The sequence below is a fragment of the Nelumbo lutea genome, chromosome 3, assembly GCF_056320005.1.
Source record: "Nelumbo lutea isolate HS-2025 chromosome 3, American lotus-T2T, whole genome shotgun sequence".
In the NCBI taxonomy this organism is placed as follows: domain Eukaryota; kingdom Viridiplantae; phylum Streptophyta; class Magnoliopsida; order Proteales; family Nelumbonaceae; genus Nelumbo; species Nelumbo lutea.
In genome coordinates, this window is record NC_142686.1 from 53,760,541 (window position 1) to 53,785,183 (window position 24,643).

Sequence of the window (24,643 nt, forward strand, 5' to 3'; positions counted from 1 at the left end):
CACAACCACTAAATTTCAACCAATGAAAAAAAAACACCACTTTGATGGTCTAGAAAAATCTAAGGAAAAGTTAATTGACTACATTACCATTAAGGTAGCAAACTAGGTAGAAACAATTGACTTCTTTAAGGAATTCTTAGTTGACAATGTTATTAGGGAAGTTCTCCATAGTACATAAAATGATTAAGCTGAACCTTCATGGAAGTTCATTTGGTAATTTGGGGCCATTAGGTGTAGAGGGAGTTTAAGAGATGGAGAAGGAAGAGTTTTGGGGCCAATAGGGTTAGGAGACTTGCTAAGATCTAAGTTTTGATCCTTGTTCAATGTTTGAGATTGGCTAAACAATTAGGCTTCTAATAGGTTGAAGTGGAGGCGGACTCCTAGTTGGTGATAGGATGGATTCAAGAAAATGGATTAGGAATTTATATTCACTAAGGGGTCATGAGGGAAATTGGGTGCCTAACAAGCAAATGGATTAGGAATTTATAATAAGTAATTGTTAGTAATTAAATTTTCTAATTTACCAAGATTGCAAAAAAAAAAATTAGGTGTTGATATTTATTGAATAATATTGAGTAATATCAGTAATTATTAAAAATATTAGAAATATTTTACAAATTAATTTAATAACAATTTTGGGTTTTAGATGATTTATCGAGCATGTAATATGGATTAAGAGATGTTTTAGGAAGAATTTTAGGTGGGAGATATAGTTTAGGAGAAATTTAGGATGAGGGTTGGCTAAGCGGTGAGAACATTAGAAAGAGAGAATTTGAGTGGGACTCTATTGAAGAATAGAGGACTGCCACGTGGCTATATATAAGGGTTGGAAAGGGTTAGGGAGAAAGGAGAGAGCGTCAAGAAGAAATGAGATAAAAGGGAATGGGAGAAGGAAAGGGCAGCTTGTCTGGACCATATCTCTATATAAAATAACGTAGATATTATTGAAATACATTTATTTATTTTTGTTTATTTTAAGTATTTTTTTTTCAAAAATGTTTTTAATTAAAAAGGTTCGAGGTTCAAGGGGGCCTTAATAGGGACACAAGACAAAATCTTCAAACCAGAACTTATATAATCGGTTTGATCGGGTAAAACCGACCCATTTACAGTTGTGAGCAAAAGAGGTCTTGGTTACGTTACTGCTGGTTACACTTCATCGGTCTTAAGTTAATTCGATGCTCCCTCTTCTCCTTTTCTCCAAAAGTGCGGAACGATTCATGTTGAATCGACTGTAAGTCAATGTATCCTAGAACGCCTCTCAGCAACCTCCGTAAACTGAACTCAATCTCTTCTCTCACATTTAAATTGTCAACTCTCCCGGAAGCAACAAAAGAGATAAACCGAAAGATTCAGGTTGAGTTAACTCCAGAGCATCATATATACAACTATCTCCTGAAAGCCTGCTTGCAAGAATGCAAACTAGTTCAATCTCACGGAGAAACGCCTCATTTACAAGCTCAGTCGTTGAGAAAAAGTAAAACTATACATGCCCAGGTTCTGAAAATCGGGTTTGGGTTGAAGGGGAAACTGGGAAACTTCCTTGTTGATTTGTATTCCAAATGTGGAGATTTGGACCTTGCGCGTAAGACTTTTTGTAGACTTGATGAGAGAAATGGGTCAGCTTGGAACTCAATGCTATCTCTGTATTCAGGGTGCGGGTTGCTCGAAGATGTTATCTGGGCTTTTGGGTCAATGAGGAATTGCAGGACGCAACCAAATGAGTTCACTTTTTCTATAGTTTTGTCAGCTTGTGGTAGATTGAGGGCTGTTGGTTTTGGAAAACAGGTTCACTGCGATGTTATTAAGATGGGATTCGAGTCAATTTCTTCGTGTGAGGGTTCTTTGATCAGCATGTATGCTAAATGTGATTGTATCATTGATGCTCGGAAAATATTTGATAGGGCTTCAGATCCTGATACTATTTCTTGGACAGCCATGATTGCTGGTTATGCTCGGTTTGGTTTGCCGGATGAAGCACTGGAACTGTTCAAGGAAATGCAACAATTAGGTCGTGAACCGGACCAGGTAACATTTGGAACTGTGTTAACTGCATGCTTTAGTTTAGGTAGGCACAGTGATGCGCGCTGTTTATTTGCCCAAATGCCAAACCCCAATGTTGTAGCATGGAACATCATGATCTCAAAGCATGCCCAGAGTGGTTACAATGTGGAAGCCATTAATTTTTTCGAAGATATGCGGGCATCTGGGGTTAAACCCACAAGATCCACTTTAGGTAGTGTTTTAAGTGCCATTGCAAGCCTAGGGGCTCTTACTCAGGGTCAGCAAGTTCATTCAGAGGCAATCAGGCTGGGACTAGATTCTAATGTTTATGTTGGAAGTTCTCTGATCAATATGTATGCTGAAAGTCAGAACATGGAAGATGCAAGCAATGTATTTGCTACAGTTACCGAGAGAAATATTGTATTGTGGAATGCAATACTTAAAGGTTATGCACACAATGGGCAGTCCTATCATGTCTTGGATTTGATCTCTGATATGAAGGATTGTGGCATCCAACCTGATGAATTTACCTACACTAGTGTTCTCAAAGCATGTGCCTGCTTGGAGAGTTTAGATATGGGTAGGCAACTACATTCTTCTGTAATCAAGATCAACTTGGATTTAAGTGTTTTTGTGGGAAATGCTCTTGTTGACATGTATGCTAAATCTGGGGATCTCAAGGATGCAAGGCAACAATTTGAGATCATTCAAGATCGAGATAATGTTTCTTGGAACGCTATCATTGTTGGTTATGCTCATGAAGAAGATGAGGAAGAGGCTTTGATCATGTTCCAAAGGATGATCTTAAATGGATTCGTGCCAGACGAATATGCTTTGTCCAGTATACTAAGTACTTGTGCAAGGCTTCAAGCTCTTGAACAAGGACATCAAGTGCATTGTTTCTCAGTCAAGTCTGGTCTTGACTTTAAGCTCTATGCTGGGAGTTCCCTGATTGACATGTATGCAAAATGTGGGGCCATTGAGGCTTCAACTAGGATACTCTCTCAGATGCCTGAGCAAAGTGAGGTCTCTAGGAATGCTCTAATTGCTGGGTACATCCAAAACAACCAGATGGATGAAGCAGTGCATCTGTTTCAAGACATGCAAATGGCAGGACTGAAACCAACCAAAATTACCTTTGCAAGCATTTTACCTGCATGTGGTGGAACTTCCAGATTGAATATGGGAAGACAGATACACTGTTATACAATAAAATCTGGCCTTTTACAAGGTGATATCTTTTTGGGGGTGCCACTATTGGGAATGTACCTGAATTCCCTATCCATTGAAGATGCAAACAAGCTGTTCTTGGAGTTTCCTGACAAGAACTCAGTACTATGGACTGCTATTATTTCAGGACATGCTCAGAATGATTACAGTGAGGAGGCTTTGTGGTTGTTCAAGGAAATGCATAGTGGCAATGTTCCACCGGACCAAGCCACTTTTGCTAGTGTGCTCAGAGCTTGTGCTTGCTCAGCTGCATTGAAAGATGGCAGAGAGGTCCATTGTCTCATTATTCGAAGTGGCTTCAACTCAGACGAATCCACAAGTAGCGCCCTTGTAGACATGTATGCCAAATGTGGGGATATGAGAAGTTCTATGCAAATTTTTGAAGAAATGGACAATAGGCAAGATGTTATTTCTTGGAACTCAATGATTGTTGGATTTGCAAAGAATGGATATGCAGAGGATGCACTTCAAATTTTTGACCGAATGAAACATGCACTTGTAAAGCCTGATGATATCACGTTTCTTGGTATTCTTACTGCATGTAGTCATGCGGGGCTGGTATCTGAAGGTTGTAGGTTCTTTGATATTATGGTCAACTATTATGAAATTCAACCGAGAGTTGATCACTATGCCTGTATGGTCGATCTCCTTGGCCGTGGTGGCCATCTCAAAGAAGCAGAAGAGTTTATTGACGGATTACCATTTCAACCTGATGCTGTAATTTGGGCTACATTTCTTGCTGCATGCAGAATACATGGGGACAATGTACGAGGTCAACGAGCAGCTGAAAGACTCATTGAACTGGAACCTCAAAATTCCTCACCTTATGTGCTGCTTTCTAATATATATGCTGCAGCTGGGGACTGGAATGGGGTGAATACAATAAGGAAGGCAATGAAAGAAAGAGGAGTGAAGAAGCTGCCTGGATGTAGCTGGATTGTAGTGAGAAAAAAGACCAACTTATTTGTTGCAGGGGACAAATTTCATCCTAATGCAGGTGAAATTGATGAAGTTCTGAAGGATTTGACTGCACTAATGAAAGAAGATGGTTATGTTGCAAGAATTGATCCTGTTTTGCAAGATGAAGATTGAATGACTCTTCTACTCTCTTGCATTTTGGTGTGGAGTTCTGTTTGATCTGAGACTCTAAGTTGTTGTCTAGTTGGCTTGAGCAGAATGAGGTACATCCAGGGGTAGTAGTCAACTAGTCATATAAACTTGACAGAAAGTGATGGATACTGGGAAAAACTGATGTTTACAGGTGCTGAGCTGCATCATTTGGACCCCTCGATTCTTTTTCCTTTCCACCTATATACATCTGTCATTATTCCATAAACTCTTGCAGTCTATGGTTTTTCATTCCTGTTCCTTTTGGGAGGTTAGAAGCTCCAAAGGCTAAGACGCTGTTTGGTAAGTCTACTCAGATGGTCATTTGGTCTATGGGAAGATTGAAAGATGGAAAATGAGCCTTTCTTGTTTGGTATCAGGAAGATTGAAAGACCGAATTTTAGGAAGCTTCAAACGAAGCTTTTGGTCCTTTGAAGGTCCATCATCTTTGAAAATTTGGTGCTTTGGCTATCAAATTCATGTGCTAAAGTTACACATGATTTCAAACTTGAGTCTAAAGCTCATCTTCTTCTCCCCATTTTCATTGTGTTCAACGTCTATCACAGCAGAGGAGAGGAAATCACAACAGGTAATCTTTTTCCTCTCCTCTTTCTTCTTCTTCTTCTTTGGGAATGTCAACTAATTTGTTTTTCTGCAATTTAGGGCATTGTTTGGTGGGCCAGCAATCAACAGAAGAGGTGTAGTCCACTTTCACTCAGCTATGTTTAATTGTGAACTGATTTGTTTTCTTCCTACTTGAAATGTGAGTTTAGGGTTTTAAATGTTCAGTTTGACACATGTATAATCAGTTATGTTGATTTACTTGCTCCATGTTGATCAGGTGACTGCCCAAAGTAGAAAGTTCAGAACTGTAATCTGATTTGATAACAGAGATAAAAGAAAGAAAGAAAATAGTTTCTTTAAGAGAAGAAGAGGAGAAAGAGAAGAAGAGATGGGAGAAGCCAATAATGATCTGGCCGCCCCACTCAATAACTTATATACTTATGAAACAAAAGAGATTACAATGACTAATATGCCCTTAATAGGGCTGTTGCTGCTAATAACATACAAGCAGTCTTAAAAAGTAAACATAAACTAATGGGCCTTGGGCCCAGTAACACTAACTAATAATACTTTTTTTTTTTTTTATCAATAACAAATTCATTAACTCATCATTAAAATAATTACAAAGAGGAAGGCAAACACTCTTATCTTCCAAATACAACTTAAGCCTTCAAAAGAAAAGAAAAGGAAAGGAAGAAACAATAAAGTTACAATTTAGCCCAAAACATTGAGTCCCTTTCTACCCCTTGTTTAGCCAATCAATCAGCTAAAGAATTAGCTGATCTTTTAACCCAATTCATCTTCACTTCCATCTCCCGCACCAGCCACTTAAATATTCTACTCTCATTGCTGTAATTCCATAAGCCACTGTTATCTTTATTCAGCCACCCTATCACCACCTCAGAGTCCCCTTCAATTATAAGCTTTCTGATATTCATCTCCTTAGCTTTCTGGATTCCTTCCATAACCGCAGAGATCTCAGCTCTAAGAGAGTCACCCACTCCAATTGGGCCTGAGACCAAGGCGGAAATGATCCCATTCTCATCCCTAAAGACACCCCCAATCCCTGACTGTCTGGGATTCCCCCTACTACTCCCATCAAAGTTTAATTTTATGAATCCAGCAGGTGGTGAGGTCCAGGGCACACTCATTACTGATCTGGCCTGTGTTTGCAATCTCACCCCACTTCCTCAACATGTCATCCCTTGTGTAATCTGTAAATAGCTCTAAGGATTTCAGCCATTGGACAACCCTAATATGGATTATAGCCCTCAGTTCTTCAGCCCCTCTCTCCACTTCTGAGAAGATCCTTGAATTTCTTTCTTTCCATAATGACCAGCATACTGCAGCCCTCAATCCCCTCCACATAGTCCTCCTTTTCATATGCCACCTGAAAAAAGAAGGGGAGAAAAGACACTGCATGTCTGATGGAGGGTCCCAACTACACCCAAAAAGAGAAAAGGTCCACTCCCAAATAGACTTTGCAAATTGGCAAGACACCAGTAAGTGGAAACTAGTCTCCCCCTCCGCTTTGCAAAGAACACACCAATGAGGTGATAAGCAAGTATTGGGTCTCTTCTTTTGGAGCAGATCACCCGTGTTTATTCTTTCCAAAAAGGCTTTCCAACAAAAACTACCGACCCTAGGAGGAATTGGTCTGCACCAAACCTCATTAACAGGGAAGGGGGGGGGGTAACAGGACTGGTGGATTGGCTTAAGACTTTAAAGAAGGAAGCACAAGAAAAAGAGCCAATGGGGGTAGGGGTCCAAATTCTAGAGTCCACCTTAGTGGGGTCTAAGAAGACATTATCAAGAAGTTCAAGGAGACTTGAAATACTCTCAAGGTCTGAGTCCCTCACCGCCCTTCTCAGACCTAGGTTCCACCCCGGCCCAGAAATGGAAGAGGAAGGGGTGATGAAAGAACATACTGGCTCATTTTTAAAATCAAATAGAGCATACAATGAAGGAAACTGGTCTTTTAGGGAAGCAATCCCCACCCAGGTTTGTTCCCAAAATTTTATGGAGTTACCTGAATTCAAATTATACCTAATAAAAGGGGTGAAAACTGGTAGCAGATCATGAATGGTTTTCCAAGGAGAAGTGCTTGTGGACCTAGTTCTGATTCCAACATCCCATCCATTTTGCTCTAGCCCATGTATGCTTGCCACTATTCTAGCCCAAAGCTTCTCCCGCTCAAATGGAAATCTCCACAACCACTTTCCCAACACTAGTTAATGATACTAATAAAAGGAAATAAAAAGACTGCTGAATCTCAACACTCCCCTTTAAGTTGGGAGTATGTCACACATTCCCAACTTGTGTAAATCTTGTTCAAGCTTATTTTTTGCAACTCTCTTGGTGGGTACATCAATAAGTTGTAGGTTAGATGAAACATATGGTAGACAAACTTCTCCAGATATCACCCTTTATCTTATGAAATGGTAGCCCACTTCTATATGCTTTGTTCTATCATGCTGAACCGGGTTATGGGCAATGTTAATTGATGCTTGATTATCACAGTATAACATCATAGGTTCATCTGCATCAACTCCAAGCTCTCCTAGTAAAGACCAAACTTTGAAAAGCTCTAAAGCACCATGTGCCATAGCTCTATATTATGTTTTTGCACTTGACCTGGCTACAATTGGTTGCTTTTTACTCTTCCATGAAATCAGATTACCTCCAACAAGAGTGCAAACCCTTGATGTAGATCTCCTATCATCTAGACACCCTCGCATCTGTGTAAGCTTCCAATTTCAAGTGTCCATGATCAATAAACAATGCTCCTCTGCCTGGATGTCCTTTCAAATAGGCAAAGTATCCTGTCAATGGCTTCCTAGTGTTGTGTTTGTGGGCCATGCATGTACTAACTCATTGCACTAAATGCATAGGAGATATCTAGTCGTGTCATGCACAAGTATAATAGTTAGCCCACCAATCTCTGATACCTCCCAACATCCTTTATTAGCTTACCATGTGAAGCATTAATTCTATGGTTTTGGTCAATTGGTGTATCAACTAGTTTAAGCCCAAGTTTTCTTGTCTCCTGTAGTAGGTCCAATATATACTTTCTCTGGGAAATGAAGATCCATATTTGGATCTTGTCACTTAATGCCTAGAAAATACCTCAACTCCCCAAGGTCCTTAATCCTAAACTCCTAGTGTAGGTTCCTCTTTAAGGCATTAATCTCACTTAGGTCATTCTAGATGTAAATCAGTCCTCTAAATCTGATGTAAACTTGGGAAAATTAGAGAGAAAAAGGAAGAAAAGAAGAGAACAGCAATACAAGAGAAGGAAGATGGAGAAAAGAGGAGGAAGAAGAAGAAGAGTTCGAATATCTCTTCCCTCCCTTCTCTAATCCTTTTACTAAACTTCAATCTGAACATAATTACAAGTATACCCTTAAGTGGGCGGCTAGGTAGGCAATAACATAAAGAGAACTAGCAAAAGAAATAATAGGCCCATTGGCTAACAAATGAATAAAACATACTACAAGAAAAGATACTAGGACCGATTCAGCCCAGTCTCTTTACACTCCCCCTTAAGCTGAGCATAGATGTCAATCATGCTCAGCTTGCTTATATAGTGTGTTAGCTTCCCTCTCGGAACTCCCTTGGTCAAAATATCAGCCAACTGCTCTTCAGAGGTGATGAATGGCAAACAAACTTTTCCCGAGAAAACTCTTTCCCGTATAAAATGTCTATCAACCTCAATGTGCTTAGTTCTATCATGTTAAACAGGATTATGTGCAATATTGATAGCTGCTTGGCTGTCATAGTAGAGCATCATTGGCTTCTCATAGTCAACTCCCAATTTTTCTAAAAGGGATCATAGCCACAATAATTCTGATACACCATGTGCCATAGCCTTATATTCGGCTCCAGCAAAGGATCTGACAACTACAAACTGTTTCTTACTCCTCCATGAAACAATATTCCTTGCCACCAAAGCACAATAACCTAAGGTGGATCTCCTATCATCAATACATCCTGCCCAATCAACATTAGTGTATGCTTCCAGTTTCATCTGTCCATGTTTGGCAAATAGAATACCTTTCCCTGGAGTACCTTTCAAGTAACACATAATTCTTTCTATAGCAGCTAAATGAGTATCTCTAGGAGAATGCAAGATGTAAATCAGTCCAAAAAAATTAGGTGTAAATTTGAAAATTAGAGAGAAAAAGGAAGAAGAAAGGTAAGAGCAGCAGTACAAGAGAAAGAATTAGTGTATGCTTCCAGCATTAGTGTATGCTTCCAGTTTCATGTGTCCATGTTTGGCAAATAGAATACCTTTCCTTGGAGTACCTTTCAAGTAACACAGAATTCTTTCTATAGCAGCTAAATGAGTATCTCTAGGAGAATGCAAGATGTAAATCAGTCCAAAAAAATTAGGTGTAAAATTGAAAATTAGAGAGAAAAAGGAAGAAGAAAAGTAAGAGCAGCAGTACAAGAGAAGAAGATAGCGAAAAGAGGAGGAAGAAGAAGGAAGGTTCAAATTATTCTTCCCTTTCTTCTCTAATCCTTTTTATTAAGAATTAACGTTAAGGTAATTACAAGTAAACCCTTAAGTGGGCGGCTAGCTAGGCAACAACATAAAGAGATCAAACAAAAAAGAAATAACAGGCCCATTAAGAGAGGCCCATTAGCTAACAAGAAAAAGAAAAGATATTACAAGAGAAGATACTAGGACCCATTCAGCCCAGTCTCTTTACACTCCCCCTCAAGCTGAGCATAGATGTCAATCATGCCTAGCTTGCTTATATAATGTGTCATTTTCCCTCTCGGAACTCCCTTGGTCAAGATATCAGCCAATTGTTCGTCTGATGTGATGAATGGCAAACAAACTTTTCCTGAGGAAACTCTTTCCCTTATAAAATGTCTATCAACCTCAATGTGCTTAGTTCTGTCATGTTGAACAGGATTATGTGCAATATTGATAGTTGCTTGGTTGTCTCAGTAGAGCATCATTGGCTTCTCGTAGTCAACCCTCAATTCTTCTAAAAGGGATCGTAGCCATAGTAATTCTGACACATCATGTGCCATTGCCCTGTATTCTGTTTCAGCTGAGGATCTAGCAACTAATGTTTCTTACTCCTGCATGACACAATGTTCCCAGCAACCAGAGCACAATAACCTGAGATGGATCTCCTATCATCAATACATCATGCCCAATCAGCATCAGTGAAAGCTTCCAGCTTCATGTGTCAATGTTTGGCAAATAGAATACCTTTCCCTGAAGTACCTTTCAAGTAACACAGAACCCTTTCTGCAGCAGCTAAATGAGCATCTCTAGGAGAATGCATAAATTGACTAATAACACTTACTGCATAGGAAATGTCTGGCCGAGTCATGCAAAGATATAACAACTTCCCAAGCAGTCTCTGAAACACCCCCTTATCAGATAAAAAGTCACCATCTGTAGCAGAAAGCTTATGATTGGGATCAATAGGAGTGGAGTTTGGTTTATCTCCAAGTTTACCAGTCTCAGCAAGGAGGTCAATAACATATTTATGCTGAGAAATGAAGATACCATCCTTAAATCTAGCAACTTCAATGCCCAAAAAATACCGAACATCTCCCAAATCTTTGATTTCAAATTCAGAGTTAAGAAATCTTTTTTTAGTTTACTGACCTCTTGGATGTCATTATCCGTGACCACAATATTATCAACATAAACTATCAAGAAGGTCACTAGAGAGCCATTTTTTCTTCAAGAACAGGGTATGATCGGATTGAGTTTGTGTGTAACCAAAGGAGACAAGAGCAGCCCTGAACCTCTCAAACCAGGCCCGAGGAGACTGTTTGAGACCATAAATAGATTTCTGCAGTTTACACACTTTGCCTTGCATTTCCTTCCCATACACCCTTGGAGGCAAAGACATATAGACCTCTTCATGTAGGTCTCCATTCAAGAAAGCATTTTTAACATCAAACCGGTGTAGGGGCCAATCAAAAGTAGCGGCTAGAGATAACAAAACCCGGACTGAGGTCATCTTAGCTACAGGAGCAAATGTCTCAAGATAGTTAATACCATACATCTGAGTGTAGCCTTTAGCAACCAGCCTAGCCTTAAACTTCTCAATAGATCCATCGTAGTGATATTTAATGGTAAACACCCATTTACAACCCACTGGTTCCTTCACTTCAGGCAAGTCAACAATATCCCAGGTATGGTTCTTATGCAAAGCATCCAGTTCAGCCATCATAGCATCCCTCCATTCAGGTTTAGATAAAGCTTCCAGTACGGACCTGGGTATCACATGGGAAGAAACAGAAGCAAGAAAAGAGTAGTAGGAAGGAGAGAGAAGGCTGTAAGACAGGTGTTTGGAGATACAATGGGCGTATACTTCCTCTTGCCCTTATGGAGAGCAATAGGAAGGTCAAGGTCTGCGAAAGATGTAGATGGGTCAGAAGAAGTCTGACTTGTTACCTCAGTAATGATGGGAGGAGCAAGAGGCTCTTCTGTAGGAGTGGAAACAACTTGCCCATGTCTGAATCTGTGCCTTTGATACCACCTTTGGACGATAGGATGAGGAGGAATTATAGGAGAATGAGGTGGAGGAGGAGGAGGAATAGGAATATCGAAGGTAGGTCCAGTGGGAGAAGTAGACACCTCATGAGAGGACTCAAGAGGAATGGGAAGAGGAACAATTGGAGACATAGCAAAGGGCTCTTCAGATTTCTCCCCCTCAGGAGAAATACTAAAGAAAGGAGTCAACTCAGCAAATGTGACATCCCGAGATACAAAGTGGGTGCCACTAACTAGATCAAAACAGCAATATCCCTTCTGTGTGGAAGCATATCCCAGAAAAACACATTTACGAGCCATAGGTTCAAATTTGTGCCTTTGATGGCTGTGAACATGCACATAGCAAGTGCACCCAAAAACACTGAGAGGAAGAGAAAAAATATCTTCATCCGGGAAGAGAAGGCTAAAGGGGGTTTTGAAGTTAAGAACCCGGGAGGGCATATGGTTGATAAAAAAGGTAGCAATAAGAACAACATCTCCCCAAAATTTTATTGGAACGTGGGATGCAAACAGGAGGGATCTGACAACTTCAACCACATGTCTGTTCTTCCTTTCCGCCACTCCGTTCTGTTGTGGAGTGTAGGAACAAGAACTTTGATGAATTACCCCAAAAGTTTCAAGATAGGCTGAGAGGGTTTTCTCAAAATACTCCTTAGCATTATCAGAACGAAATATTTTGATCCGAGTGTTAAACTGGTTGATGATGATTTCATGAAATTTTTGCACAATAACTGGTACTTCATCCCTTTATTTCATGAGATAAATCCAAGTGTAACGAGAGTAGTCATCAATAAAAAGGATAAATTACATGTAACCCCCCATAGTTGGCAAATGATATGGCCCCCACACGTCAGAGTTAACAATATGAAAAGGAGAAAGAGATCTTTTATCGCTTACTGAATAAGAATGTCTACAATGCTTTGCCAGTTCTCACGGCTCACAATGAAGACTCGATAAAGATACTCCCTTAAACATATCTAGAAACAAATGACTCAAAGCAGAAAAAGACAAATAACCAAACCGAAGTGACATAACAAGACTTTGTCAATAGACTCTGACAAAACTGACTCTAAGGCAACTCCAAGAGGTGGTCCAAAAGCTCTATCTAGTGTGTCCAGCATGTATATTTCGTTCGCCTCATGGCCACTCCCAATCATCCTCTGAGATTGCAGGTCCTGAAAAACATAATGAGTGGGAAAAAGGTTATGCTACAATTCATGGATTTAGTTAAGCTGCTAATAGATAAAATGTTTGTATTAAGTTTAGGGGCATGAAGAACAGAGGATAAATAAAGGGTGTTAGAGGTCTTTATATCCCCTTTACCAGAGATGGGAGCAAGAGACCCATCAGCAAGGGATATTTTCTCTTTGCCAGAGAGAAGGTGGTATGAGCAGAAAAGATTAGACAGGCTCGTCATATGGTCTGATGCACCGGAATCAATAATCTAAGGGATTTTATGATTACCTGAAACTGAAGCATGATTTGCAGAAGCACGAAAACCTGAGTGAGCAAATGCAGATGAAGATGATGTGTTGCTGGAAGAGTGAGATGAAGAAACAGTAGCTTCCAAGTAATTTAGTAGCCTCCCATACTTTTCAAAATCCGCCTTCATTGCTGCCAACTGCTCAATGGTTGGTTTTTCTTCACTCTCCTTATTTCCTCCTTTAGGTACTGTAGCAACATTAGCTGTCTTAGGCTTTCCTACCTGACTGCCCTTGTTGGAGTTGCTGTTATTCTTAAACCTATCAGGAAGAAGCTAAGGATAAAGCTTCCAACAAGTGTCCTTTGTATGCCTTGGTTTCTTGCAATATTCACATATCTGTTCCTTTTTCTCAGTAGGACCCTTTGGCTTCATTCCTGCATGTGCAAAGTATTTTGTAGGTGGACTCTGCAACTGAACCTGCCGCCTATTCTCCTCACAACTTATCATAGCGTATGCCTGGGAAAGAGTAACCTCATTTTGGCCAGGATATTTTGCCTAATGATGTCAAACTCAGGGTTGAGCTAGTGAGAAATTCAAACACCCTATTTCTCTCCACCAACTTCCTATACATTTCAGCATCATTCTTACTCTCCCATACAACTGTCTCTATAACATCAATTTCTTGCCATAGGGATTTCAGTATAGAATAGTAGATTGCTACACTCTTCTCCCCCTGTCTTAGGTTCTTCACGTCACTTTTCAACTTGTAGACTCTGGCTACATTCAACTTCTGTGAATAGGTCTCAATAACACTGTCCCATATCTCTTTAGCCGAAGACATCCAGTGATAATGCTAACTTATATGAGGTTGCATAGAGTTGACCAACCATCCAATGACAGTATAGTTCTCCTGCATCCATTTCTCAAATTCAGAGTCTGTCTCTTCGGGTTTCACTTTACTACCTGTGAGATACTCGAGTTTTCCTCTACTACAGACATAAATTCTTATAGACTGTGCCCAAGCAAGATAATTTGTCCCATCTAGCTTGATTGTGGTCACACCAGCCAAAATGGAATCTACCGAGCCAAGGCCGGAAACTGGCACTTGCTTGAACTCACTTCCTTATGGCTTCATTAATCAAACGAAAATCAAAGAACCAAAAATTTGGTCTATATAAATTTACTTGAAGTCAAACCAGAACTCAGATGGTTAAAACTAGGGTTTTACTCTGTCCAACTGTTGGGGAGGAAGAGAGAAGATGCAGCCGCTCCTACCAGAGCTTCCCAATCTCTTCCAAATCTGAACCGCCCTCCTTTAGGAGTCAAAAGACACCTCCCAAGCACAGAGCGCCACACCCAAAGCTTCACCTTTACCTGTACCTTCGAAAATCTCTAGTCGGCTAGGGTTTTGGGCAGCAACAGAACAACACCACTTCTTAGCATTATCCATCCAGATTTAAACTCTCCAAACCCTCTACCAACTAGGCCAGAGATCCTCTGAGCTATAGAGAACCTATCTCTCCATACACTCTCTTAATCTAAGGGTGTATAGGAAAAGAGGAAGAAGAAAAAAAAGGAAGAAAGAGGCCTGCTCTGATACCAAGATGTAAATCAGTCCTCAAAAATTAGGTGTAAATTTGAAAATTAGAGAAAAAAAGGAAGAAGAAAAGTACGAGCAGGGGTACAAGAGAAGAAGATGGCAAAAAGAGGAGGAAGAAGAAGAAAGGTTCAAATTATTCTTCCCTTCTCTAATCCTTTTTATTAAGAATTAATGTTAAGGTAATTACAAGTATGCCCTTAAGTGGGCGGCCAGCTAGGTAGTAACATAAAGAAATCAAACAAAAAAGAAATAACAGGCCCATTAAGAGAGGCCCATTAGCTAACAAGAAAAAGAAAAGATATTACAAGAGAAGATACTAGGACCCATTCGGCCCAGTCTCTTTACAATGCATAAATTGACTAATAACACTCACTGCATAGGAAATGTCCAACCGAGTCATGCAAAGATATAACAACTTCTCAAGCAGTCTCTGAAACGCTCCCTTATCAAATAAAAGTTCACCATCTGTAGCAGAAAGCTTATGGTTGGGATCAATAGGAGTGGAGGTTGGTTTAACTCCAAGTTTGCCAATCTCAGCAAGGAGGTCAAGGACATATTTGCGTTGAGAAATGAAGATACCGTCTTTAGCCCTAGCAACTTCAATGCCCAAAAAATATCGGAGATCTCCTAAATCCTTAATCTCAAATTCAGGTTTAAGAAATCTTTTGAGTTTATTGACCTTTAGGGTGTCATTACCCATGACCACAATATCATCAACATAGACTATAAAAAAGGTCACCAGAGAGCCATGTCTTTTCAAGAACAATGTATGATCCGATTGAGTTTGTGTGTAACCAAATGAGACAAGAGCAGCCCTGAACCTCTCAAACCAAGCCCGAGGAGATTGTTTGAGACTGTAAAGAGATTTCTGCAGTTTACACACCTTCCCCTGCATTTCCTTTCTATACACCCCCGGAGGCAAAGACATATATACCTCTTCATGTAGATCGCCATTCAAAAAGGCATTTTTAACATCAAACTGGTGGAGAGGCCAATCGAAAGTAGCAGCCAAAGATAACAAAACCCGGACTGAGGTCATCTTAACCATAAGAGCAAATGTCTCAAGATAGTCAATACCATACATATGAGTGTAGCCTTTAGCAACCAACATGGCCTGAAACCTCTCAACAGAGCCATCAAAGTGATATTTAACGGTAAATACCCATTTACAACCCACTGGTTCCTTCCCTTCAGGCAAGTCAACAATATCTAAGTATGGTTGTTATGCAAAGCATCCAGTTCAGCCATCATAGCATCCCTCCATTCAGGTTTAGATAAGGCTTCTGGTTCGGACCTAGGTATCACATGGGAAGAAATAGAAGCAAGAAAATAGTAGTAGGTAGGAGATAGAAGGCTATAAGATAGGTGTTTGGTGATACAATGGGTTGTACACTTCCGCTTGCCCTTACGGAGAGCAATAGGAAGATCAGGGTCTGGGAAAGATGTAAATGGGTTAGAGGAAGGCTAACCTGTTACCTCAGTAATGATGGGAGGAGCAAGCGACTCTTTTGTAGGAGTGGAAACAACTTGCCCATGTCTGAATCTGTGCCTTTGGTACCACCTTTGAAGAACAGGATGAGGAGGAATTATAGGAGGATGAGGTGGAGGAGGAACAGGAATATTGGAGGTAGGTCCAATGGGAGAAGTGGACACCTCATGAGATGACTCAAAAGGAATAGGAAGAGGAACTGCTGGAGACATAGCAAAGGGTTCCTCAGATTTCTCCCCCTTAGGAGGAATACTAAAGAAAGGAGTAGACTCAAAAAATGTGACATCACGAGATACAAAACGAGTGCCATTAACTAGATCAAAACAACAATATCCCTTCTGTGTGGAAGCATATCTCAAAAAAACACATTTATGAGCCTTAGGTTCAAATTTGTGCCTTTGATGGCTGTGAACATGCATATAGCAAGTGCACCCAAAAACACGAAAAGGAAGAGAGAAGAGATCCTCATCCGGAAAGAGAAGGCTAAAGGGGGTTTTGAAGCCAAGAACCCGGGAAGGCATACAGTTAATAAAAAAGGTAGTAGTAAGGACAGCATCTCCCCAGAATTTTATAGGAGCATGGGATGCAAAAAGGAGGGATCTGGCAACTTCAACCACATATCGGTTCTTCCTTTCCGCCACTCCATTTTATTGTGGAGTGTAGGAACAAGAATTTTGATGAATAACCCCAAAAGTTTCAAGATAGGCTGAGAGGGTTTTATCAAAATACTCCTTAGCATTATCCGAACGGAATATTTTGATCCAGGTGTTAAATTGGGTAAGAATGAGTTCATGAAATTTTTGCACAATAGTTGGTACTTCATCCATGGATTTCATGAGTTAAATCCAAGTGTAATGAGAGTAATCATCAATAAAAAGGATAAAGTACCTGTAACTCCCCATAGTAGGCAAATGATATGGCCCCCACACATTAGAGTGAACAATATGAAAATGAAAAATAGATCTTTTATTGCTTACTGAATAAAATTGTCTACAGTGTTTTGCTGGTTCACACGACTCACAATGAAGACTTGATAAAGACACTCCCTTAAACATCTAGAAATAAATGACTCAAAGCAGAAAAAGACAAATGACCAAACCGAAAGTGACATAACATGACTTTGTCAACAGACTCTAACAAGATTGACTCCAAGGCAACTCCATGAGGTGGTCCAAGAGCACAATCAGGTGTGTCCAAGGCAACACCCTATTTCTCTCCACCAACTTCCTATACATTTCAGCATCACTCTTACTCTCCCATACAACTGTCTCCATAACATCAATTTCTTGTCATAGGGATTTCATTATAGAATAGTAGATTGCTACACTCTTCTCCCCCTGTCTTAGGTTCTCCACGTCACTTTTCAACTTGTAGACTTTGGCTACATTCAACTTCTGTGAATAGGTCTCTGTAACACTGTCTCATATCTCCTTAGCCGAAGACATCCAGAGATACTGTTGTCTTATATGAGGTTGCATAGAGTTGACCAACCATCCAATGACTGTTTAGTTCTCCTGCATCCATTCTCAAATTCAGGGTCTGTCTCTTCGGGTTTCACTTTACTACCTGTGAAATACCCGAGCTTTCCTCTACTACAGACATAAATTCTTATAGACTGTGCCCAAGCAAGATAATTTGTCCCATCTAGCTTGATTGTGGTCACACCAGTCAAAATGGAATCTACCGAGCCAAGGCCGGAAACCGGCACTTGCTTGAACTCACTTCCGTATGGCTCCATTAATCAAATGAAAATCAAAGAACCGGAAATTTGGTCTATATAAATTTACTTGAAGTCAAACTAGAACCCAAATGCTTGAAAACTAGGGTTTTACTCCGTCCAACTGTTGGGGAGGAAGAGAGAAGATGCAGCCACTCCTACTAGAGCTTCCCAATCTCTTCCAAACCTGAACCGCCCTCCTTTAGGAGTCAAAAGACACCTCCCAAGCACAGAGCACCACACCCAAAGCTTCACCTTTACCTGTACCTTTGAAAATCTCTCGTCGACTAGGGTTTTGTGCAGCAACAGAACAACACCACTTCTTGGCAATATCCAGCTAGATTTAAACTCTCCAAACCCTCTACCAACTAGGCCAGAGATCCTCTGAGCTATAGAGAACCTATCTCTCCATACACTCTCTTAATCTAAGGGTGTATGGGAAAAGAGGAAGAAGAAAAGAAGGAAGAAAGAAACCTGCTCTGATACGAAGATGTAAACCAGTCCTCAAATAAGTGTAAACTTGAAAAATTAGAGAGAAAAAGGAGGAAGAAAAGTAAGAGCAACAGTACAAGAGAAGAAGATGGAGAAAAGAGGAGGAAGAAGAAAGGTTCGAATAATCCTTCCCTTTCTTCTCTAATCCTTTTTATTAAGAATTAATGTTAATATAATTACAAGTATGCCCTTAAGTGGGCGGCCAGTTAGGTAGTAACATAAAGAGATCAAACAAAAAAGAAATAACAGGCCCATTAGCTAACATGAAATTAGAAAAAATATTACAAGAGAAGATACTAGGACCCATTCGGCTCAGTCTCTTTACATGCCCCACTCATTAACTTATGAAGTAAAAGAGATTACAATAATTAAAATGCACTTAATAGGGCTGCTGATGCTAATACATAAAAACAGTCTTAAAAAATAAACATAAACTAATGAGCCTTGGCCCAATAACACCAACTAATGATACTAAATAAAAAGAAACAAAAAGATTGCTGAATCTCAACACTCCCCCTCAAGTTGGGAGTAAATGTCACACATTCCCAATTTGTATAAATCATGCCCAGGCTTATTTTTACCAAACCCATTGGTGAGTACATCAGCAAGTTGTAGGTTAGATGAAACATATGACAGAAAAACTTCTCCAGATGTCACCCTTTAATTTATGAAATGCCAATCCACTTCTATATGTTTTGTTCCATCGTGCTGAACTGAGTTATGCGCAATGTTAATTGCTGCCTGATTATCACAATACAACATCATAGGTTCCTCTGCATCAACTAAGCCCTCCTAGTCTCCTAATAAGGACTGAACCTTGGGAAGCTTTGAAACACCATCTGTCATAACTCTATATTCTTCTTCTGCACTTGACCTGGCTACAATTTGTTGCTTTTTACTCTTCCATGAAATCATATTACCTCTTTAAGAGGAGGGGGATGACGAGGAAGGAGAATCTCATTTTTCTTTATTTTTAATAAAATCTTTTATATTAAGAAAAATGAAGATGCATAGATTGCATTCAATTCTTGTTCATAGATCACATTGCCAAAAGAAATCACAGCTTTGGTGGGTAAAATTTTGGGTTTCGAGGAACAAATGCTTTTTCTCCCTTGCAAGGATTTTGTCGCTTCAATTTCTGATTCTAGGTTCTCAGTGATGAAATTAAGGATCACTTGGATTTGCTTCTTTTTGAAGTGTGGTTGAATCATTTGATTTTGACAATTTCAATTTTGTAATGTAAGTTGGTTGGTGATTGTGTTGTCATTGCTAGAGTCAGGACTACAGGGGACCGGATGCAAAGCTGGACAAGACCAAGGTATCGATAAAGAGGCTGCAGTCACTAATTATTTTCTCGTCACAAGCTGTCTCCATCACCTCTTCTGAAATTACTCATCTCAGAGACAACTTCCCCACAACTTGTTCACCTCTATCATCAGTATGACTAAAACTCTTTTTGGTTTCTATTCTATTTTCCACATTAGAGGCATGTTTTTGTGGGTAGAGTACAATGTATCAAGTGAACCCTGTCATTTGCATCTTGGCACGTGTTTATCAATTTGGATTGTCCATATGATAAGCCATATGATATTTATCAAAAGAAAAAATGATAAGCCATATGAATGCCAGAGTTACCATTTAGATGATTCCAGTAAGCAAGAAGGCCTACAAACAGTATCAATGTGTGAATTAATTTGAATTTGAATTCACGAACAAATGAAAAACAACATAGGGTTGTTTGATACATGCATTCATCTCCTGAAATTATAGTTTAGTCAGCCCATCCCCATATTTAAGAGTTGAGAATTTAAGAGTTACTCATGTTGTGCCAACTTTTTGTATCTTGCTGCTTGATTTAAATGCCAGATTGGCAAGGCATAAGCTTGGTGAAATTTTACAAGTAGGGGTGTCAATGGAGCGGATTTGGATTGGACCCCATCCAAACTAAATGTATTTTGGACAGATTGGATGGCCTTTTGGATTATATGGGCTCGGACCAGTTCAAACATAAATGGCCCATATAAATAGTGGACTGAAGTTGGACAAAACCAATGAGTCCAAAGGTCTAGACTCCAGTCTTCTGTTCAAAACTTCCAAATTTTCAAATAGTCGACTAAGGCTCCAAGGACGAACAGCCATTTAGGGTTCTCTCTCTAATGGAAATCCCCTTTCTCCAGCGGCACTCCCTTCTCTCTGGTGATCCTATCGACAATTCTATCTTGCTCTTTCCCTCTTACTGCAGTAACAGGAGGCTCCATTATTCACTCATTCAAGTGTTCTCCAGCGATCCTCTATCTGACAATTCAAGTGTTATTCGCTCTAGATTTGAATGCATTTCTGTGTAACATCTTTCTACTTTCTCTATTTTCAATCTTAGCTTCTCTTTTCTTTTCATTATTTAACTCTTTAGCTGGATTTTTATTTATTAACCTCACAATTATTTTCCAAGCAGGTCTCGGTGAAGGAGAAGAGCAACTTGTGTGAACTCATCGAAACCAAATCACCTAGGAAAGCACTCACTGAGTGATTTGGTTGATAGCATGTTGGGCTTTGTCATGGCATCGAAACCAAATCACAGTTTTGAAAAGAAGCTTGGTCATGGCGCTCGCTTCCCGATCCAGTCCAATGTGAGTCCACTTACGAATGGATTGGACCTAATTCAGTCCAAATCCAATACAAACTAAATCCATTCCAATCCATTAAAATGTAAATGGACTGGATTGGATCTAATTCGAACCGAGTGAAATATCAAAAAATATATGAAAAACAGAACATATAAAAATTACAAAAATATATTAAAATGAAGAAAATCTGAAAATTATAAAAATATACCCTTTTGGCATTGAAAAAGCACTTTTTGTAAAAGTGCTCTGATAAAAGTACTTTCATAAAAGTGCTTTTATAAAAGTACTTTCATAAAGTGTTTTTATAAAAGTGCTTTTGTAAACATTCTTTCAAAAAAATACTTTTATAAAAGTACTATAAAAGTGCTTTCGTAAACATTCTTCCAAAAAAGTACTTTTATAAAATTACTTCTATAAAAGTGCTTTCTAAAAGTACTGTAAACGTTCTTTTGTAAAAGTGATTTTATAAGTGTAGTGTAAAAGTACTTTTATAAAAGTACTTTCGTAAAAGTGCTTTTATAAAACTGCTTTTGTAAAAGTGCTTTCATAAGAGTACTTTTGTAAAAGTGCTTTCATAAAATTACTTTTATGAAAACAAGTGTTTTCGTAAAAATACTTTCATAAAAGTAATTTTATGTCGGCTTCAATTTTGCTCGGTTTCAAAGTGGACAAGGGTTTGGCCTCTTGACCGGATTATTGGAATTTTGGTTTAGATCCAATTCAAACCTATAGGAATATGGACCGATTTATTTTGGATTGATCTAATCCAATGATTATAATGGACCATCAAAACTGATGTATTTGTTTTGAATTTAGTGTTATTGATGTGTTTGTAAGATTTGTACCAAAAAACTGATGTATCTGCAAGATTTATGTCGGATTCCCTAACACATCGACTGTATCCACCGAAAAAAATTTGTTAAAATTGTCTTTTCAAGACTGATACTGAAACTTTGAACCTTGGTCTTCTTGAGTAAGAGTTTTTAACCCTGTTAGAACATGTGACCTAATTGTTATTTTCAATAGACCAAAATGGGTTGCACTGACATTTTTCTACATAAATATTATTGAGGGGCCTACAAAATTGAACCGTCCACTCAGGCAGATTTCAATTTGTCTGACTTGGAGGCAATGTGAGAGAGCGTTCTGTGGCCCACAAATAGCAGGAAGGCCCCCAAAAATCCAAATACCTTCAAAGTTGTGAACAGATCCAACTGTACACAGGAAGAAATAAGATAAAATAAATATAGCAGCAGATACAAGAAAGGAATATAAGATTAGGTAGTGAAAATGAAGTTTATCTACTAGGATTAGGGCTTGAATGAGAACCTTCAACCAGAAAAGCACATAAAGGAGCAAAACTGCTGCAATGCCAACATGGAAAAGGGTGGCGAATGTAGCTGATACTGCTGAGGTAGGAAAATTCTTTAGGTTCACTCCAAGGCGTAAGAGCTGTCAAACACAACAAAAAATATCAACCAATGAACCAAACATAGGAAGAATAGGTAGTATAATGTATGGCATTTTATCTACACAACTAAGCAATTACTTGGTGATAAATTAGTAACAGGTTAGTTATATTAGCTTCTCATGAATTAAAGCTCATAAACAACCTCCACCAAGGTCAGCATTTGAACTTGACAAACCAATTCCACTTGTGGAATAATGCCCCACTTCTGATCCAATGAAAACACACCCACATACAAAATCAAAATGCGCAGCAGATTCTCATGCAACTCAGATTCAGGTGATGAAATATAGAATGAAAACTAATGTTTGAGATCTCAATGTTCTGCATGAATTTAAAGGTACTATTCATGCCCAAAAGTGCCTTGGTGGGATAAATGCACCCTCCAAATCTATACTACTTTAAAAAGTACAAATAGCCTCAAGAATATATATGGATTTTTCAGAGGACAAAACTTACCCCCTCTGTATTTAAATTTATTGATAAAAAATAAGGAAAAATAGGGTAGTTGGTTATTGATAGTAAATCAGTTGAAAAGAGGTTATTTTAAGATTTTCAATGCATTCAATTCTCTCTCATTAAATCCAACATTTAAGGTATTAATTTGCATTCACCTTCATTGAATCATATATTTAAGGCTTTTTTGGTCTTTTTCTCGTCATTAAATTTTATAATTAAATCCATACATAATGAATTAATAATTTCAATAACATAAAACTTATACTTTTAATATCTATCTGGAAAAAAAATAATGTTTTAATCTAGGTGGTGGTAAAACTTATACTTTCCATTTGGATCAAATGGGCCAATCCACCTTGTCAATTAAATAATAAAATTCAAAAATATATAAAATGCAAAAAATATAGAAATTAAAAAAATGAAAACGTTTTTAACATCATTTATTTGACATATTAAACAATAATAAGTATGATAAACAATGTTTTAAAAAATAACCCAAAAGTCGACCCGCTTTTGCCTTTGGATCATAGGTCATCGATTTGGCTATCAAGGTCAAATGAATCAAACTGCTCTCCGTCAACACTATGTGTGTGTGTGTGTGTAAAAATATATATTTTATCAAAAAATATTATAATTATGTTTTAGATATAATATGTATTAGATATAATATTTTATCAAAAAATATTATAATATATGTATTATGTAACATTTATTTCTGTTTTTAAATTCAGATTTTAAAAAAGTACAAATAGCCACATAAATATTTATGGAATTTTGAGGACAAAAGTTACCAATCTATATTTAAATTTATTGACAAAAAATGAGGGCAAATAGGGTAGTTGGTTATTGATATTAAATGAGTTGAAAATATGTTATTTTAAGATTTTCAATGCATTCAATTCTCTCATTAAATCCAACATTTAAGGTGTTAATTTGCATTCACCTTCATTGAATCATATATTTAGGTTTTTTTTTAATCTTTTTCTCATCATTAAATTTTATAATTAAATTCATACATAATAAATTAATAATTTCAATAACATAAAAACTTATACTTTTAATATCTACCTGGAAAAAAATAATGTTTTCATCTAGGTGGTAAAACTTATACTTTTAAACCATTTGGGTCAAATTGGCCAATCTATGTTGCCACAATTAAATAATAAAATTCAAAAATATATAAAATGCAAAAAATATAGAAATTAAAAAATGAGAACATTTTTAACATCATATACTTGACATACTAAACAATAATAAGTATGATAAATAATGTTTTAAAAACCAACCCGGAGGTCATCCCACTTTTGCCTTTGGATCATAGGTCACCGGCTCGGCTATCAAGGTCAAACGAGTCAAACCGCTCTAGGTCAATACTATATGTGTGTAAAAATACATATTTTATCAATAAATAGTATAATTATGTTTTACATATATTATTTATGTTTTTTAATTCAAATTTAATTTTTTATTTACAAAAAATATTAAAATTGTAATTTAGGGACAAAAAAGGGTTTTTTCTGCGAAAATAGCAAGGCAAGGCGTCTAAGGCCCTTGGGATGTATAGATCTTGAAAAGTTACTCAAAACGAAAAAATAAATAAATAAATAAATAACCCCAATAAGATATTGGAGTGCAAAGTTATGTCTTCCAAAAGTTTGCACATAATCAAGTGCACAACATGCAACTTGGTTACTGAGTAGAACAAGGCAATGGTTGAACCGCCCAGGTTAAACAATTTTTAATTGAAAGGGGGAGTTTCAACTGAACCAAACCTAGGATCAAGACTGGGTGATGGTTCGAACGGTTCAATCGACCAAGCCAACAACAGGTTGAAAACATTGATGATAAATAAGAAATGTTTTTTTTTTTATTAATGATGAAAATGGAATGTAAAATTTAAAACCAATTGAAAGTAAAACTATTTTCCTATTGTCTCA

General features: G+C 38.2%; 2 protein-coding genes across 4 annotated transcripts in view; one reads left to right on the forward strand and one right to left on the reverse strand.

The window, feature by feature from the left end:
* Positions 1 to 1,185: 1,185 nt before the first annotated feature.
* Positions 1,186 to 21,749, forward strand: LOC148865015 (Pentatricopeptide repeat (PPR) superfamily protein). 3 transcript variants are annotated; one of them, XM_088976717.1, is made up of 4 exons: positions 1,186 to 4,930; positions 5,005 to 5,039; positions 19,429 to 19,593; positions 20,608 to 21,749. In XM_088976717.1, exon 1 carries the CDS (start codon positions 1,243 to 1,245, stop codon positions 4,324 to 4,326), a length of 3,084 nt encoding a protein of 1,027 aa, XP_088832843.1. In that variant the 5' UTR covers positions 1,186 to 1,242; the 3' UTR covers positions 4,327 to 4,930; positions 5,005 to 5,039; positions 19,429 to 19,593; positions 20,608 to 21,749. The 3 variants fall into 3 exon arrangements, with proteins under 3 accessions (XP_088832843.1, XP_088832842.1, XP_088832844.1); XM_088976716.1 differs by lacking the exon at positions 20,608 to 21,749 and having other exon boundaries at positions 19,429 to 19,814; XM_088976718.1 differs by lacking the exon at positions 20,608 to 21,749 and having other exon boundaries at positions 19,435 to 19,567.
* The window catches only part of HAP6 (ribophorin II (RPN2) family protein), a 30,822-nt gene continuing 27,898 nt past the window's right edge, over positions 21,720 to 24,643 (reverse strand). Inside the window, exons 18-19 of the mRNA XM_088976720.1 lie at positions 22,109 to 22,231; positions 21,720 to 21,993 (exon numbers count right to left, since the gene is read on the reverse strand). Of these exons, the coding sequence (XP_088832846.1) occupies positions 21,877 to 21,993; positions 22,109 to 22,231 (240 nt within the window). The 3' untranslated portion in view covers positions 21,720 to 21,876. The remainder of the gene's footprint in view (positions 21,994 to 22,108; positions 22,232 to 24,643) is intronic.

Coding starts and splice junctions, on each gene's coding strand:
- LOC148865015 (XM_088976717.1), top strand. CDS start 1,243: ATGTATCCTAGAACGCCTCTCAGCAACCTCCGTAAACTGAACTCAATC.